Genomic DNA, 18,845 nt, shown 5'->3' with positions numbered 1-18,845 from the left:
AAATGATATGACAAGTTTTTATCCCACATATTTGATTTAATCTATAGATGTAAAAAAAAAAAAAAAAAGTTAAGCCGCAAAACTTGTTTGCAATTAAAGATTGTTTGAGGGAACAGCTGTAGGGAGAGCTGTTACTTTCAGAATCAGATTGATGCTCTTGCATCAGAGAACACTGGTTTCTTGTTCCAGCTAGGGATAGACCTGTATTATTTATAGAACCCATTCATGCAAGATCTTCTGAAAGGTTAGTCCAAGTTTTCTTATGAAAGTATGGTTTAAAGCCACGGGGCAGACAGAGGTAGTTGAAAGATGCCCATTTTGGTTGCAAAATGAAAAAACTACAGCCTTTGGCTACGTGTCTCCCCTCCCCCCAACATCAAGCACTGATTTTAGAAAACAGGCAGTGCCTGCACATTTCATAAAGCTCGACATGTGCTGGGAAGCACGTAGCTTTGTTGATGAGTGTGGAAAGCCCTAGACACTGAGAACACACCACCAAGAATGTATAAAACTTTAATTTCCATTTAGTGATTTCTCATATAACAGATTAATTACTTGAAAGTGTACTGCTCACGAAGATTTATGAAACTCTTGAGAGTCATACATTACAAACCCAGTATGGAATGTTCCAGTTTATTAGAAAACAGTTGTACATGAATTCTATCTTTCAAAGTACTACCTAGCTTCACAGGCATTCTGCAAAGATTGATCTGCATGGAGAGTCACAATGGACTCACCAGTGACTTTCTTGCTGATGTGATCCAAGTAAGGTTCATTTTCCCAGACTTGTTTGAGGTAGGCAGTGGTTTCTCTGACCAATGCTGATGGAAAAGCAGCATGTGTATCTTTGTCATTTCCAAGGGAGTGTTTCCTTTCAGGCTCTCTCCTTAAAGCTAATGGATTAAGATTTATCTCTGTCATCAAAAAATGACTGCTATGGTTGATGAAGTGTCAGTCTGTTTACTCGAAGAAAGTCAACACATCACATGGCTAGATTTCAAGCAGGATAGATGGAGCAAGTTCATTTTATCCATGAAGGTTTTGATAGATTTATGGAAATGGCTCATGTAAGATATACTGTATGCATCAATTGAAAGCCCTGAAAACTGATAAATAATACACCATAAAAATCTGTTAAGAATTAATCAACTGATGTAGCACATTGAATGAGCTATATACGATGGTGGTGGCGTAGTGGACTAAAGCACTGAACTGGTAAGCAGACGGTTGTTGGTTTGATCCCCACAGCCACCACCATTGTGTCCTTGAGCAAGGCACTTAACTCCAGGTTGCTCCAGGGGGATGATCACTGTAAGTTGCTTTGGATAAAAGTGTCTGCCAAATGCATAAATGTAAATATGCTTTGTTCTATTGTTGGAGTCCCAGGATGGATTTCCACAGGCAACAAGACCATCACTGGTTACACATGAAACACTTTGACATGTGAAACATTTGGCAGTGTAAATTCTGATTGAGAATTAAAAAACACAATATGGAAGTTCATGTGCATTATGTTTCCATTTTACTGTCTGTGACTGTGGCAGATAATTCAATAGATTAGGAATTACAAGGATGTATATATTTGTAAGGGAAGCACCTCAACTGTATGTAAAGCGATGCAATCTTAAATGTTTCTGGGGTCACACAAGTAACTTTTTCTTTTATGCAGAGTCATGAAAATCGCAGAAAAGATAAATAAGCTATATTCTAAAGGAATATGTGCACAAATGACACTTCCATTTCAACGGCAAAGAAATTTAGTACGCACTTGTACACACGGGTATTATATTTCTTCTCTCCAGGAAAGCCGAACATGCCACAGATGACCCTGCTGTTCATCTGACTCCATTCGTCATCACAGACCTGCTTCCACCGGCCTTCATCTTTCACCTCCACATAGCCTTCTGTCACTGGGATACGTTTACGATATGATGACAGGATGGGACGTATACGAACATCCTCCACCTGAATGTTCAGACTCTGAGGGGCAAAAGAACACAAGATTTGATTCTTGTATTTGGAAGATTTAGTAATTGGGTGTCATCAAGGTAGTTGAGCATTCCAATACAAAGCTTTTACAGACATTGTTAATATTAAAGATGCCATGAAATTAAAATGGGAATGTTAAGACTTTGAATCCATGTCTTTTAGCTTTCGAACCATCTACATGATACTCCTGCAAGTTGACAAAATTAACTTTCAGACGATATACACATTTAAAATTAAAAAAATTTCTGTCCCAGAAAAACAGACCAGAATAATGACTGCACTACACACTTTTTTTGTCCAATCAAATGCTCTCTAGAATGAGAATGTCCTTCCACATACCACTTGCCACCAACAAGTAAGTAGCAAAACATGGCTAATGGCTGTGACATAAACTAAAGTTTATTGGCTTTTTTCAAAAAGGGGGCTTTGATATGTCCCGCCCAAACTTCCTATTTCAAAAAGAAGTATGTTAAGTCAGGAAAAAAAATAAGTAATTTCAATGGGTCTTTAAGGGGTAGATTGAATGTGTCTTTTCCATGATTATTTTTGGGCTTTTGCTTATAGAGTTATATTACAGAAAATAAAAAAATTATAGGAGGGAAACAGGGGGAATGGGATCCAGACAAATTGTACGCCAGACTCAAACCTGTATAACTTGCATGAGTATCAAGGCTAGACGTGACACACGCCCTAACTGCTGAACCCCAGGCTCAACATTATAAATGTTTTTAACAAGGAATGCCTTGTCAGTAGGGTTACTCTTTTAAGGCTACATTTTCCAATATGGTTCTCTCTGGATAGACCAAATCTAAACTTTAAGCTATGTCAGCGTATACCCAAGTTGTGAAACTCTCAACTGGACACTTATATACAGCCACTGTAAACTCAACCAGTTTTAAATATTTTCACTTAATTATAAGCACCGTATCAGCAGGACTTTTTGACCTGCTCAACCTTTGAAAAGCTTCCAACAGTTATTACCTTCAAGCCAACTGCAATTCACATCTGTGATGGCTGTAAAAATGCCTCTGACGCATAAAGTAGATGGAATAAAAAGGCAAAGAAGAGGTTAATGCTTTCAAGCACACATAAAATCATCCTAGACATGTCAGACAATCATGCAAAGGTGTGTAGTGGAAATGCTTTTCCCCACTTTACTGGAGGGTATGGAAAATTGAAGCACAGCAAAAACATTTTAAGTATATATCTGAATATGGTTAAAGGCAGTTCAACATGGTTGTATTTAGGCCTAAGAGTCCAGTCTATACAGGAATGAAGCTGAATATATTCTGTATAGACTTCATGGCTATATGAAACTTTTGCAGCAGGTCTACATTCCGGTGCTATAAGACCATGTGGGTCGAGTTCTGACAGACTGTACAAGTTGCTGTGCTAAGCATATCCACCTCCATCTCCACCTACAAAGCAATCTGCAATGCTGAAAAACACCACATTTCTTAAAGTGTCACCTTTCATGAAGTGGTCCCTGCTGGGAGACTTGGTTAGGGGAATCTTTCCTTTGCTTTTCCCTGACCACATAAACCAGAAAGTAAGGGGGCATTGCATCTTTCATAAGAAACTCAAGCTAGTACTGTAATGGAAGCTGAAGCCAGGGAGTCTCAACTAGGAAAAAAATTTAGTTGTGAATGAACATGTGGCTTACTGAAAGGGTATCCCTTAATGTGCAGTGCAATTGCGTAAATGAGTACGTAAATGAGTGCAGTAAATGAGTGCAGTGCAATTACGTATGTGGGTTTATTCCAGCATGGATACACTTGAGAAAAAGTTCTAACTACATATCTTACAGGCTATTATGTTTTTTGTAATATTTAGCATTTTCAGAAGAAAGGAAATTATTTATCCTAATGTAAAACTCAATGAGTTGGAGGGAAAGGCAAACTCAGCATTTTAACAACATAAGTGAGTGAAGAACAAGATGCTAGACATTTCTGTAAATCAAGAGATTTTTTTAATGGAATGGTCAGTGTTTATTCCAATGTTCAAGACTGAGCTGTTGTTATAGTTGCAGGTTGAATGGACAAATGAAGAACTATGTGTTTCCAAAATCTAAATCTGACTCTGTGGTCAGCAAACAGAAATCAAAATATAGCAGTGGTTTCTCTGACATGGCACAAAACCAAGTAAATTCTTCATAAACAGCTTTTGTTATTTAACCCTTGTGCGACCTTCAGGACATTTTTGCTTTATTCGTTTTTGTTTTTTCGATCATTTTGGCTGTGTTAATGCCAACAGCACAAATTTTGTAGGTGTGTAAGTTTTGGGGAATTTTGATATTTCAATCTCAGTTCCTATAATACATCTATAATACAATGTGTACATAACATAGATACACTCAGGAACTTAAGGACAAAAATGTCCCCACTGAAACCCATTAAAACTGCAATATTTAATCCCAGTGCCATTAAAGCATAAAATCATGAATTCTATTATATTATGCTTTCATTCCGGAGCCCTGGCTTCAAAATTATTATTTTTAAATATTTTACACCAGATGGCGCCATTTTTCTCATGTTTAGCCTATGGAGCAAATACATGCCAACTGAATAAATTATGCAGCTGTTTTGATAATGGGTGTGCTGGTATGGTGTTTTATATGTGTGTACTGAGAAATTTGTGTGTTTGTGTGTGTGTGTGTGTGTAAAAAACAACAGTGGCATTATGTAAACAAACTGCCATTTAAAGGGTTAAAATCCTGAAAATGAATGAATATTTAGTAGTTATGATCAGGACTGATGTTGGTTAAATAAAATTTTATTCACATATAATATTATTATGGCAGTTTTTGACGCTGACATTTTTGTCCTCTAAGGACCTCTGAGTAACTTTTTTAAATTGACGCACAAGGGTTAAGCTACTGTGTGAGGCAACACAGCATTCCCAATCCAAACAAAATTAGGAAAACATCAACAGGGCAACAAAGCATCCTACACACTGGTATCTTAACAAATAGCACCATACAGGTGCATCTCAATAAATTAGAATGTCGTGGAAAAGTTCATTTATTTCAGTAATTCAACTCAAATTGTGAAACTCATGTATTAAATAAATTCAATGCACACAGACTGAAGTAGTTTAAGTCTTTGGTTCTTTTAATTGTGATGATTTTGGCTCACATTTAACAAAAACCCACCAATTCACTATCTCAACAAATTAGAATATATCATAAGACCAATAAAAAAATAAAAAAAAACATTTTTAGTGAATTGTTGGCCTTCTGGGAAGTATGTTCATTTACTGTATATGTACTCAATACTTGGTAGGGGCTCCTTTTGCTTTAATTACAGCCTCAATTCGGCGTGGCATGAAGGTGATCAGTTTGTGGCACTGCTGAGGTGGTATGGAAGCCCAGGTTTCTTTGACAGTGGCCTTCAGCTCATCTGCATTTTTTGGTCTCTTGTTTCTCATTTTCCTCTTGACAATACCCCATAGATTCTCTATGGGGTTCAGGTCTGGTGAGTTTGCTGGCCAGTCAAGCACACCAACACCATGGTCATTTAACCAACTTTTGGTGCTCTTGGCAGTGTGGGCAGGTGCCAAATCCTGCTGGAAAATGAAATCAGCATCTTTAAAAAGCTGGTCAGCAGAAGGAAGCATGAAGTGCTCCAAAATTTCTTGGTAAACGGGTGCAGTGACTTTGGTTTTCAAAAAACACAATGGACCAACACCAGCAGATGACATTGCACCCCAAATCATCACAGACTGTGGAAACTTAACACTGGACTTCAAGCAACTTGGGCTATGAGCTTCTCCACCCTTCCTCCAGACTCTAGGACCTTGGTTTCCAAATGAAATACAAAACTTGCTCTCATCTGAAAAGAGGACTTTGGACCACTGGGCAACAGTCCAGTTCTTCTTCTCCTTAGCCCAGGTAAGACGCCTCTGACGTTGTCTGTGGTTCAGGAGTGGCTTAACAAGAGGAATACGACAACTGTAGCCAAATTCCTTGACACGTCTGTGTGTGGTGGCTCTTGATGCCTTGACCCCAGCCTCAGTCCATTCCTTGTGAAGTTCACCCAAATTCTCGAATCGATTTTGCTTGACAATCCTCATAAGGCTGCGGTTCTCTCGGTTGGTTGTGCATCTTTTTCTGTTAACATGCTTGGATACAGCACTCTGTGAACAGCCAGCTTCTTTGGCAATTAACGTTTGTGGCTTACCCTCCTTGTGAAGGGTGTCGATGATTGTCTTCTGGACAAATGTCAGATCAGCAGTCTTCCCCATGATTGTGTAGCCTAGTGAACCAAACTGAGAGACCATTTTGAAGGCTCAGGAAACCTTTGCAGGTGTTTTGAGTTGATTAGCTGATTGGCATGTCACCATATTCTAATTTTTTGAGATAGTGAATTGGTGGGTTTTTGTTAAATATGAGCCAAAATCATCACAATTAAAAGAACCAAAGACTTAAACTACTTCAGTCTGTGTGCATTGAATTTATTTAATACACGAGTTTCATAATTTGAGTTGAATTACTGAAATAAATGAACTTTTCCACAACATTCTAATTTATTGAGATGCACCTGTACATTTTTTACTTAAGTAACTGATAGTCTGTCTGGAATACTGCAAACAAACAATAAGAGTGATAAACAGTGAGGCGTACCAGTGCTTTTAAACTAAATATCAGCAACTGTGAATGCCACTTGAGCATCCACATTGAGATTAGAGGACAAGAACCAACTTTTGTTTAATATATGCCAGCATTGTTTGATATATTATAAAAATAGATTTTCCATGTGTCATATAAGTGTAACCCATATGACACATTCATTTTTTCATGATTAGTGAAGTATACTTTTTTACTCAATCTGTGAGTAACTCTACCAGTGCACATATCTGAGCTACATGGGGTTTAAATTAAATATTTTCTAAATAGGGTGCCTTTTCCTTAAGGCAACACATGTAATGTTTCAAAACTGGTTGGAAAAAAACACCTGAAGTGTGATGTAAGGAAAAAAATGTCCTAAACATATATGTGGATTGCTTCTAGGAAACTGGAAGAGAAGGGGACTTTGCAGCTATAGGAAAGAAAAATACAGCAGCTGGAATATCGATTTATGAAGGCTTGTATTTCTGTGGATGTAAGTAAGTGTCTCTAGAGACAAGTTTTTTCTTTCAAAAAACAAAACAAAACAAAAAGAGAACCTCCTACTGCTCGTACAGCAGAAGGAGTCAGAGGCACAAGTGGTGAACCTGACAGGCATTCATTTGCTGGCCAGAAAAGACAGATTTTGAAAAGGAAAATGTCACAGAGTCCATGCTGTTTTTCCTTCAAAACGAAAAGGGCAATGAGAGAGCATGTTCTCAACTCTTACAACAAAATAAATAAATCCAGCCTACCAAAAGAGTACATTTTCTGTCAAATAAACACATAAATAAATAAAATAAAAACAGTGATAAAAATGCAGTAACTTCAACTATTGTAATACAGCACCATGAAACTAAAATGTCCAGAAGAAAGAACTAAATGTAACATTCATCTTTCTGAATGCTCATTCAGCAGTGTGCAAGTATCTGTTTTTATATGAACTATCCACAGACAGAAGAAATTAAAAATGGTGTCCAGTTTCAGATATATTTGACAGATAGCATATCTTTTGTACATGTACAACTAAAAAGGAGGATATCTCACTCTTTAGAGAGTTTTATTCTTTTGTGTACATTCTTACTCCTTATTTGCAAACTTTACCTATTGGTCTATGACCCCTATTGTTAAAGGGGTAGTTCACCCAAAAATTCTCTCATGATTTATGCACCCTCATGACATCCCAGATGTGTTTGACTTTCTTTCTTCTGCTGAACACAAACAAAGATTTTTAAAATAATATCTCAACTCTTACAAAGCAAGTGAATTGTGAAAGTGAAAGCAAAAGTGGAGAATTACAGGACTCCTACCCCCAACCCTGTGGTGGACCAACAACTGGCTGACGACCTGAATGTGTTCTACTGTAGATTTGAAAGGCCCAATCTCACACCTCACACCCACTCTGACCTTCACTTCACACAAACACCAACACCTCCTGCAACCCCCCTCCTCCCCCCTCCTGCTACTCAACCTGCACTTAAGATATGTGAAGTTGATGTGAGCAGCGCATTTCAAAAACAAAAGATAAGGAAAGCACAGGGCCCAGATGGTGTATCACCTGCATGTCTTAGATCCTGTGCTAACCAGCTGGCCCCCATCTTCACACAGATCTTCAATAGATCACTGGAGCAGCGTGAAGTCTCATGCTGCTTCAAATGCTCAATCATTATTCATGTCCCAAAGAAACCAAAAATCACAGGACTTAATGATTACAGACCAGTCGCCCTGACGTCATTTGAGAGACTGCTGTTGGCCCACCTGAAGAACATCACTGGACCCTTTCTAGATCCCCTTCAATTTGCTTATCGAGCAAACAGGTCTGTGGATGATGCAGTCAACATGGGATTGCATTATATCCTGCAACATCTGGGCAGACCAGGGACATATGCAAGGATCCTTTTTGTGGACTTCAGTTCGGCTTTCAACACCATCATCCGAGCTATTCTCCGGACTAAATTACACCAACTCTCTGTTCCCACGTCTATCTGTCAGTGGATTACCAGCTTTCTGACAGACAGGCAGCAGCTTGTGAGACAGGGGAAACTCACTTCCAGCACCTATACAATCAGCACTGGTGCCCCCCAGGGATGTGTGCTCTCCCCACTAATCTTCTCCCTCTACACCAATGACTGCATCACCAAGGACCCCTCTGTCAAGCTCCTGAAGTTTGCAGATGACACCACTGTCATCAGCCTCATCCAAGATGACGATGAGTCTGCATACAGAAGGGAGGTTAAACAGCTGGCTGTCTGGTGCAGTCAAAACAACCTTGAGCTGAACACGCTGAAAACGGTGGAAATGATTGTGGACTTAAGTAGGAACCCCCCAACACTGTCCCCCCTCACCATTCTAAACAGCACTGTGGCAGCAGTGGAGTCATTCAGGTTCCTGGGCACTACCATTTCACAGGACCTGAAGTGGGAGACCCACATTGACTCCATTGTGAAAAAGGCCCAGCAGAGGTTGTACTTCCTTCACCAGTTGAGGAAGTTCAACCTGCCACATGCGCTGCTGATACAGTTCTACTCAGTGGTCATTGAGTCTGTCCTCTGCACTTCAATAACTGACTGGTTTGGATCAGCTACGAAATCAGACATCAGAAGACTACAAAAGAAAGTTTGGACTGCTGAGAGGATTATTGGTTGCCCCCTGCCCCCCCTTCAAGAACTATACACTTCCAGAGTGAGGAAAAAGGCTGGAAAAATCACTCTGGACCCCACTCACCCTGCCCACTACCTTTTTGAACTGTTGCCTTCTGGCCAACGCTTCAGAGCTCTGAGCACCAGAACCGTCAGGCACAGGAACAGTTATTTCCCCCCAGGCTATCCATCTTATGAACAGTTAAAACTGCCACTTTGAGCAATAATTAATGTGCAATACACAGCTTAGTCTTTTTATATTATCCATCACATCCTACCTCTTCTGCCATTATATTCCCTTGCACTGTACATAATCGATTTGTATTTAGATTTGCACTACATATGTGTATGTGTGTGTGTATGTATGTATATGTATGTATATATATTCATATATGTTTATATGTGTATATATGTGTATATGTATATATGTATGTATGTATGTATATATATATATATATATATATATATATATACACACACTTTAAGAGGTTGTTTTGTTTTTTCTTTTGCTATTTGCAAAGACATGATGATGGAACACTCACTCCCCTTCCACGACTCAAATAAGAACAAGGTTTTAACCAGGGACTGATTATGTTTTTCATTTCGGTTCGTTCTGAGCAAAAACTGTATTTTTTCGTTCCGGTTTAGAAGTTCCGCAGCCTCCTTTCCAAAAGGCTACCAGTTAGAACAAAATAAAAGAACGGTTAATAACGTTCTTTTTAAAATGACAATACTCTGTGGTAAGGGGTGGGAATACCAATTGCAGTGTTGCCATATCTCCCAACAGAAACAAGCAATCTGGTCTGGAAAAACAAGCCAAAAATAAGCCACTTGCCTCACCAAAATAAGCTAAAATAAGCTATTTCCCCCCCATGTGTGGTTGATTTATCGCCATAGAAATCATAACAAGCAGTTAATTAACAGTTAAGTATAATTTTATTTACAGATCTGCTTCTGAGTCAAAGCCTGGCAGCATCAAATCTGTATTAACGCATCATATCTAACAATAATGTGGAGACAAGGAAACAACAGAGAAAAGTACTTTTTACCTCTAATAAGGTTTTGCTTGTATCTGAATTAGCTGTGCATGTATATGTAGTAATTATACATAGTTGTTAAAAAGGTCTTCATTCGCAGAATGCGACATCCACAATGGACAATTAGGCAAAGAAATGTGTGATGCAGCACTTTCCTTCAGGATCAAAGCACATGGTTCATTTTCTTGGGCAGCATGAAGTGGTGTAGTTCCAAAAATGTACTGTGACAAAACCTTTGGCCTTTAGTTTCAGGAAAAAAATTATCGGGGAAAAAATTAACCTGTTATAACTGGTTACCAGCATTTAAAAATAATATTTTCTCTCCAGAACAACTGAAAATCACTTTGTTGCGGTTTACGGTTACGTTCTGAAAATTTTGTTCACTTTCGGTTTTCATTTCCGTTCCTTGAATCGTTTTTAGTCCCTGGTTTTAACAGATAGCCCAAAGTATTTAAATGCAAGTCTGTTACAGAGTCATTTTTTTAAATGGTCTAAATAGACAACAGTTAACAGACAACACTTGTTGGATAATTGCCCAGGCCTGACTTGTTTGACAGACTGAGAAGCATAGCACAAACTGATATCTCTTTCCTGAAACAGCTAAATTAAAGCAGCGTGGGACATTCCGCTAATCTGTTGCCCATGATTAATTTACCTATTTCTACAGTTAATTTTTAACTCTTTAAAGGAAAAACAAGCATCTGTGTTGGTTTTCAATGAAGGTTTTTTCCAGAAAACTTGGAATCCTCAGGAATGTGAAAAAAGTGTTTTCCATTTGAGTCAAAAGCAAAATAAATATAAAAACCACCAGTAATGCTTGCATGATGTACGGAATGCAATGCAACAAAGCACTGAAGACCAGGCTAACAACTTCCAACATGAATGATAATGCTTTTGTGGTAACAGAGATTATGTTGCTATTTCACTGAGGTAAACATCCTGTTAAATGTAGGAAGTTTAATGCACCAAAAGTATGTAACTTGAAAAGGAAGAGCAGAAAAGAGATAAAAAAGATATGCAATGTAAGTGATGTCCTGCTTATTGAGCAGACAACAGAAGGATGAAATTATGTGCAGTGTAGTTCAAGGAACATTCTGGGTTATTTTCATCCTAATATCCATGGACATCATCTGTGGCATGCTATTGATTACCATAGACAACAATTTCAACTCATCGCTCAGTTTGTGTGTGTGTGTGTGTGTGTGTGTGTGCATATATATATATATATATATATATATATATAAAACTAACAATGGAAGCCTATCTTCTTCTTCTTTCAGCTGCTCTCGTTAGGGGTCGCCACAGCGGACCATCCGTGATCCGCATATCTGACTTGGCACAGGTTTTACGCCAGATACCCTTTCTGACCCAACCCCCAGTGGCTAGGGGACTCTCACTCACACCTAAGGGGCAATTTAGAGTCTCCAATTCACTTAACCTGCATGTTTTTGGACTGACAATGGAAGCCAATAACCAAGAATATTCCTTTAACCATTTTTTCAAATGTAAGGGGTGAGATGGCACCCAAGAGGGGAAAGTAATCAATTCAACCTTTGAATCGTGTGCAAAAAAGATACAGGGAACTGCGTGGAAGTGTTGAAAGTAAGGTTGATAGTTGTAAAATCTGTGTGAAGAACCGTGAACAGAATATCTGTGAAAGGCTTGAAAAAGAACCTGTAGAGTAAGAATAATTGAACGTTCCAGGACCAGTTCCAGAGATGAGGCCATAGAACACATTAGTCACTAAAACAATAATGATTTGTGTTTCTGAGCGGATCAACAGCATCTGTCTGAGCTGAAGTTCTGGTGCTTAATAAAACCAAGATGTTAAAATGATGGGCTTAATATACAAGTATTTATAACATAACCAAATGATTCCTATAAAATCCATTATCTTAAAATCATACTTTTCATAGTCCTGTTGAGTGTGAACCCAATATACACTTCATATATTAGTACGTTGTATAAAATAGCATTACATTTATATTTATGCATTTGGCAGAGGCCTTTATCTATAGCGATAATGCATTTTGGGTATAGACTTTACCAGTACTATATGTGTGTTCCCTGGGAATTACCTTGGTGTAGCAAGCACTATGTTCTACCAAGTAAATTTGTTAACCCTGATGAAGGCCTCTGTGCCGAAATGCATCAGTTTAAAAAAAATAAAATAAACTTCCTCTTTTAACAAGAGCTGCTGTATTTATCCACTTCATTTGTACTTTGCTCTATCCATGCACATTGATTGTTGGTGAAGATGTACCAGACTCATTACCCAAATATACCATGTTGAGCAAACTAGTGATGATGTGAAACTAGTAGGGATGTCATAAAATATCGATATATCAATTATTAATTGGCACATTATTTTATTGATACATTTTTGAGGCATTGATATAGTAACATCAGAAGTTAGGCAATTCAGTTCACTGCCAGTTGCATTCCATTCAATCTAGTCTGACATAATAGCTTTTGGAGACCACAAGGGGACCACATATAATTTACTGAAGCCGGTGGCGACATTGACAAGGAACAGATATCACACATTATGAGCTGATGGAAGGTTTTTGTACTTTTCCCAGAATTAACAAAGTAACATTGATGAGTTTGCAGGTTAGTGTATGATTAGAAATGGCAACGTTTATTATGCAATTTCCCTGTATGTAGCATAGGTCTTTCGTTCAAGCCATCAAACCACAAAAAGACATACTTGTAACTGAAAATACATTGTGTAGGCTCTACGAAAGATACTTATATCATCCAGTAATGCCTAGAGTAAATAATCTATGTCCTTTGAAAATGATTTGGGTCAAATTTAATGAGAAACTATGCAAGTTGAGCTCTGTGGCACTGCAGAATTTTTAACAGCCTCCGGAGATGACGAGACCATGGTGTGTGCATATTTACCTTCATAGAATTTTTTTTTTTCGAATTTTAGAACGTGTCATGTCATCCGCCAGATGTGTCCAATGCACGACCCACTTTAACTTACCCTGCCGCTCACACTTTACAAAAGTTGTGTTGAGAAATATGTTTGAAAAGACAATGACTATTGTTCAATGAGCAGACCTATTTAAGGTATATCTGAAAAAATCCCAATATATATCAATAATCATCGGGAAAATCTTCCTATTTTCGACACATGAGAACAGCATCGATCCCAAACATGTGTCTGTTTGGTCCTGGTTTTCATCTGCTTTCACGTGTCCTAATGTCCCAGGATCTGATGGAAAAGTTTAAACAGGTTTTGATTGCCTGTTGCTTATGTAGTAAGATTCCCATCAGATAAAAAACTGGGTTTATTCTCTTCCATGCAAGAGTTGAGTAAATAGAGTTAAAGGCTTGGACACACTTTCAAATGACTAAATTAACATGTGGCTGGTTAACCAGAGGGTAACGTACTCGGCTAATATTTTTCTTTCCAAGCACGGAGAGGAACATCTTGTTCACTCACACTGAAATTAGGTTGTAGAAAATTTCACTGAATAATGATGGTCACAGATCTGACAAGCCAGTCCCATAACTTGTGCTGTAACAAGTCATCTACAACCATGATTACAGTGGTCACTGCATATTTTAGGTACATAAACATTTGCCTTGTTTTTTTAATGCTAAGGGTGCGTTTTGGATGGGCTGAGAGCAGTACAGTATTCCTGACTAAAACATTCACAGGATTTGGGTATTACTATTTGAAAAGATTATTCAAATTAATTTAAAAAAAGTGATTAAAAAAAATATTGCAATGACAAATTCTTTGTGACAATTGTTATTCCTGATTTTATAATGAAAGGTAAGATTTCAACATTTCAACAACATTTTCACAGTAGTTATTTCTGTGAAAATGTTGTGCTCATATTTCCCCCCAAAGGCTCGCCTTCATCTTTTCTTGGAGTCTCATCTTTAGATTCCCCTCCGGATATGTCCTCTCTGCACCAAACTACACTAACATGACCTCACTCTTCCCATTTTAACGCAAGGTCGTCTACAGTAAGCTGCCTATAAGCATTCCCATATGACTTGAATGTGGCCAGTTCATTGTGGTGAACCTCCCTATGATTTAACTGCCATAATATGGAACCCGTGCAGGCTATCAGTAGACGGAAAAGCTGACTCTGGCTGTCTCTCCAGGTCTCCCAGCAGGAGACTACCAAATAAAAGCTGACATTGTCTAGATTTTCCTTTTAAACCCCTGCTTGACTCATATAATCCCTTCCTGCTTGTGGAGGCGGGGGCATGGCCGAGCACTGTGCTGTGGAGAGTGAAGCGGGGGAAATGAGTGGAAAAGGATTGCCACCTGTGCTTAACACCTGTCTTGTGTTTCAGTGAGGAGTGATTGGGGTTTTTAAGGAGAAAAGACAGCGGCAGTCAGGAGAGAGAGAAAGAGAGAGAGACACACACACGGCCGCTGTGTGTGTGCCTGTGTGTTTATGTTTGTTTAATTTGACATGTCATTAAAGTTATGTTGACTGTTCTGCCAGTTCCCGCCTCCTCCTTGCCCATCTTGTGAACCCCATTACATTGTTACCCAATGCCTCGCATTGATGAACTGCTCGATCGGTTGGGTGCAGCTTTTATTCGATACTGGATTTAACGAAGGGATATTGGCAGATTCCCTTCACTCCCATGTCCTGAGAAAAAATGGCTTTTTCCACTCCGTTCGGCTTACACCAATTTGTTACTCTTCCGTTCGGTTTGTTTGGGGCCCTGGCAACGTTTCAGCAGCTCATGGACAAGGTCCTTCGCCCACACACTGCGTATGCCGCTGCCTATCTGAATGACATAATCATCTAAGGGTGCCCAACCAGTCGATCGTGATCGACCAGTTGATCGCAGACTGCTTCCCAGTCGATCGCAAGAGTAAACTGCACTCTGGTTTACCCTCTCTCTCTCTTCACTGTTCCCACATGTCTCAGACCTCAAATACTTTAAATATTAACCATTAAAAATGACAGCGACGAAATCAGGAGCTAAATTCGAAATCGCATTCTAACGTACTACTCATACTATTAATATAAATATATGGCAGAAATAGCAAGAGTAGTATGCTAGTATGCTAATCCAAATTCCACCAGGGTTTTAGCTGTGCATGCTGGGTATGGTTTGTTGCTGTGGTTTTAGCTAGGCATGTTGCGTTATTAGTAGGGACTCGCTGTTACAGTGGAGAGGTTGAGAGAGCTGCGACTTCAGCAAAGTAAAACACAACTATGGCAAAAGCCAAAAAAACGAAAACATATCATTTTCATTCAGACTGGGAGGAGGATTATTTTTTTGTTTATTCAAATTCAAAGTCCATCTGTCTCATTTGCAATGCAAGCGTGGCCTTACCGAAGAAGGGCAATTTGGAGTGGCATTTCAAGACTTTGCACAAAAGCTACGATGCAGATTTCCTGGCTAAATCAGCTCTATGCACCAGAAAAGTCCGGGAAATGAAGGGGCAGTTAGCAGCACAGCAGTCCATTTTTACCAGGACAAACACCAAGGGTAAAGCTGCAACTATTGCTTCTTATTGCGTCAGTCACATTCTTACAAAACACAAGAAGTCTGTCAAGGATGGTGAAGTTGTGAAAGAAGCATTCGCCGAGGCTGCAGATGCACTATTTGGTGACTTTAAGAATAAAAGTGATATCATAGCTGCCATTAAGAACGTGCAATTATCCCGTGGCACTGTTACATGGCGATGCGAGGGAATGGCAGAGGATGTCGAGGAGCAGTTGAGGAAGGATATTGAACGGTGTGAATGTTTTTCTCTTCAATTCGACAAGTCGACTGATGTCATGGATGTGGCTCAGCTATGTGTTTTCATCTGAATGGTTTTTGGAGACATGGGTGCAAAAGAAGAGCTACTCACCATTTTGCCATTGAAAGGACACACTAGAGGTGAAGATATTTTCCAAGATTTCATGGAATTTGTCAACAAGACCCAATTACCCCTCTTCAAACTCATCTCTATCCAACTGATGGTGCTCCAGCAATGGTGGACCGTACTAGCGGGTTCATTGCATTGTGCAAACAGAGTGAAAAAAGACTTCCTTAATTACCACTGTATAATCCACCAGCAGGCATTGTGTGGTAAGATTTTAAACATGAAAGAAGAGATGGATGTTGAAATGAAGATTGTGTGTTCCGTTCGGGCCAGGAGTCTACAGAGAAGGTTATTACGTGCTCATTTGGAGGAGACAGGTGCAGAACACACAGACCTGTTGCTGTACACGTTTGTTAGATGGCTGAGTAGAGGTAAATTTTTAGCGAAATTCTCAGAGTTGTTGCCTAAAATCAAAGATTTTCTGAAGCTTTCAAAACATGCAAAATATGCCCAGCTAGAGGACTACCAGTGGCTATTGGATTTAGCGTTCCTGACCGATCTCACTGACTTGCTGAATGATTTTAATTTAGAGCTGCAGGGTAAAGATAAACATGTAATTAACATGATCAGTTCAGTGAACACATTTAAAAGCAAGCTACAACTGCTGTCAAGTAGGTTGCAACACAATGACCTGCGGAACTTTACTCACATGCAGATAGAACTTCAGAGTCAGGGCAAAGACTTTGTGCAGCTTGACAGTGCACGTTATGAGGAGCAAGTTCAGAGCATCTTGTTCGAATTTGAGAGGCGCTTTACAGACTTTTCATCCATCGAGCCTGATGCCAGCTATCTGTGTTTTCCATTTGGCCCAAGTATTGATGTGGATTGTATTGCCTCCAAAATCATATCAATGTTCCACTTGGATAGCTCTGCTGTTGAGAATGAGATTCTCACACTGCAAAATGACATTGAGATCAAATCCAGGGCAACACCTGGCATGAATGGAGAGTTCTGGAACTTACTGCCTGAACAAAAGTACACATCCTGTGCTTTCAACTTGACAGCACTTTTCGGATCAACCTATTTGTGTGAGTGTGCTTTCTCTCACAAGAAAATCATCAAGTCAAGTACAGATTTACAATGACTGATGACCACCTTGTGGCCTGCTTAAGGCTTGCGATCAGCTCCTACTGCCCTGACAATGAGAATCTAGCTGCATCCTCCCAGTGCCAGAGGTCCCACTAAGGTAGAGAAATAACTTATTGTCACTTTTCTAACTAGAACTAGGCTATGTTTTATTATATCTGGATTAGGCCTACTTTTCTGTTTGTTTTGTGCATATTAAATATGTAGATACGCTATGAGTAGTGACTGTGGCTTTCTGTTTGGACTGGTAGATCTTGGCACACTGACAAATTTAAAAGTAGATCTTGGTTCAAAAAAGGTTGGGCAACCCTGATCTATAGCAATGATTGGCAGCGGCACATCCAGCATCTGAGGGCTGTCCTGAAGTCGCTGAGGCAGGCGGGGCTCACAGCAAATCCGAAGAAGTGTGCAATTGAGCGAGTGGAAGTACGGTATCTGGGATTCCGGACAGGTGCGCCCCCAAATTGATAAGACGGCGGCCATTGAGACTTGTCTGAGGCCCAAGTCCAAAAAGGGGGTGAGACAGTTCCTGGGGTTGGCTGGCTATTATCGGAGGTTTGTGCCTAATATTTCGGATGTCAACAGCCCGCTGACTGATCTCACTAAAAAGGGAGTGCCAGACCCGGTCCAGTGGACAGAGCCGTGCCAACAGGCTTTCTTACAAAGTAAAAGCCACACTCTGTGGTGGTCCATTGTTACATTCCCCTGACTTCTCTCTCCCTTTTGTCTTACAGATGGATGCATCGGACAGGGGGATGGGGGCTGTGTTGTCACAGGTAGTGGAGGGTGAGGAGCGCCCCATGCTGTACATTAGCAGAAAACTCTCGGTAAGAGAGACTAGATATAGCATGATAGAAAAGGAGTGTCTGGCCATCAAGTGGGCGGTCCTCAATCTCCGATACTACCTGCTTGGGAAAGCCTTCACCCTCTGTTCGGACCATGCCCCGCTCCAATGGCTCCACTGCATGAAGGATCCTAATGCGCGGATCACTCATTGGTATATAGCACTTCAGCCCTTTAAATTCGAGGTGTTTCACAGGCCAGGGGCACAGTTAGCTGTGGCTGATTTCCTCTCTCGGAGTGAGGGGGAAGGGGGGAGTCAGTGGCAGACCGGACGATGCCCCAGCCTGAGTCGGGTGGTGAGGGTATGTGGAGGCGGGGGCATAGCTGAGTGCCGTGCTGTGGAGCGTGAAGTGGGGGAGATGAGTGGAAAAGGATTGCCACCTGTGCTTAACACCTGTCTTGTGTTTCAATGAGGAGTGATTGGGGCTTTTAAGAAGAGGAGGCAGTGGCAGTCAGAAGACAGAGAGAGACACACACACATGGCCACAGTGTTTATGTTTAAGTTGACCTATGTCATTAAAGTTATGTTGACTGTTCTGCCGGTTCCCGCCTCCTCCTTGCCCATTTTGTGAACCCCATCACACTGCTATTAAATGTAATACATTTGTACAGTAGCAGATGGGCTTCCATTTAGGTTTCCATTTGACTTAACGTAGAGGATATGTTTCCACAATCTTCTTTGTCACATATTCTAGACAAAGTCTGTCTGAATTACATCAAAAGACTGGAATAACACTTTGTTTACAGGAGCTCCTGTCATGAAATACTTCTTTGCATGCTTAATG

At 39.9% G+C, this 18,845-nt stretch overlaps 2 protein-coding genes across 4 annotated transcripts in view; one reads left to right on the top strand and one right to left on the bottom strand.

Moving 5' to 3' along the window:
- Window positions 1-18,845, bottom strand: part of loxl2b (lysyl oxidase-like 2b) — a 45,033-nt gene that overhangs the window by 18,445 nt on the left and 7,743 nt on the right. The window contains exons 1-2 of one of the 2 annotated variants that reach the window (XM_051664921.1): window positions 2,971-4,845; window positions 1,769-1,980 (exon numbers count right to left, since the gene is read on the bottom strand). In XM_051664921.1, the coding sequence (XP_051520881.1) occupies window positions 1,769-1,839 (71 nt within the window). In that variant the 5' untranslated portion in view covers window positions 1,840-1,980; window positions 2,971-4,845. Of the gene's footprint in view, window positions 1-1,768; window positions 1,981-2,970; window positions 4,846-18,845 lie in introns of those variants that run through there. The other variant, XM_051664918.1, reaches the window with a different exon arrangement.
- On the top strand, window positions 15,713-18,090 carry LOC127421797 (general transcription factor II-I repeat domain-containing protein 2A-like). 2 transcript variants are annotated; one of them, XM_051664931.1, is made up of 2 exons: window positions 15,713-17,317; window positions 17,952-18,090. In XM_051664931.1, exon 1 carries the CDS (start codon window positions 16,076-16,078, stop codon window positions 17,213-17,215), a length of 1,140 nt encoding a protein of 379 aa, XP_051520891.1. In that variant the 5' UTR covers window positions 15,713-16,075; the 3' UTR covers window positions 17,216-17,317; window positions 17,952-18,090. The 2 variants fall into 2 exon arrangements, with proteins under 2 accessions (XP_051520891.1, XP_051520885.1); XM_051664925.1 differs by lacking the exon at window positions 17,952-18,090 and adding an exon at window positions 17,469-17,607 and having other exon boundaries at window positions 15,714-17,317.

Source organism: Myxocyprinus asiaticus, chromosome 3 (genome assembly GCF_019703515.2).
Source record: "Myxocyprinus asiaticus isolate MX2 ecotype Aquarium Trade chromosome 3, UBuf_Myxa_2, whole genome shotgun sequence".
Taxonomy (NCBI): domain Eukaryota; kingdom Metazoa; phylum Chordata; class Actinopteri; order Cypriniformes; family Catostomidae; genus Myxocyprinus; species Myxocyprinus asiaticus.
The sequence above is the reverse complement of the archived record's forward strand: the minus strand, read 5'-3'. Positions and strand labels throughout refer to the sequence as shown.

Bases quoted from the DNA above. Each gene is read 5' to 3' on its own strand.
- LOC127421797 (XM_051664931.1), top strand. From the start codon at position 16,076: ATGGTTTTTGGAGACATGGGTGCAAAAGAAGAGCTACTCACCATTTTG.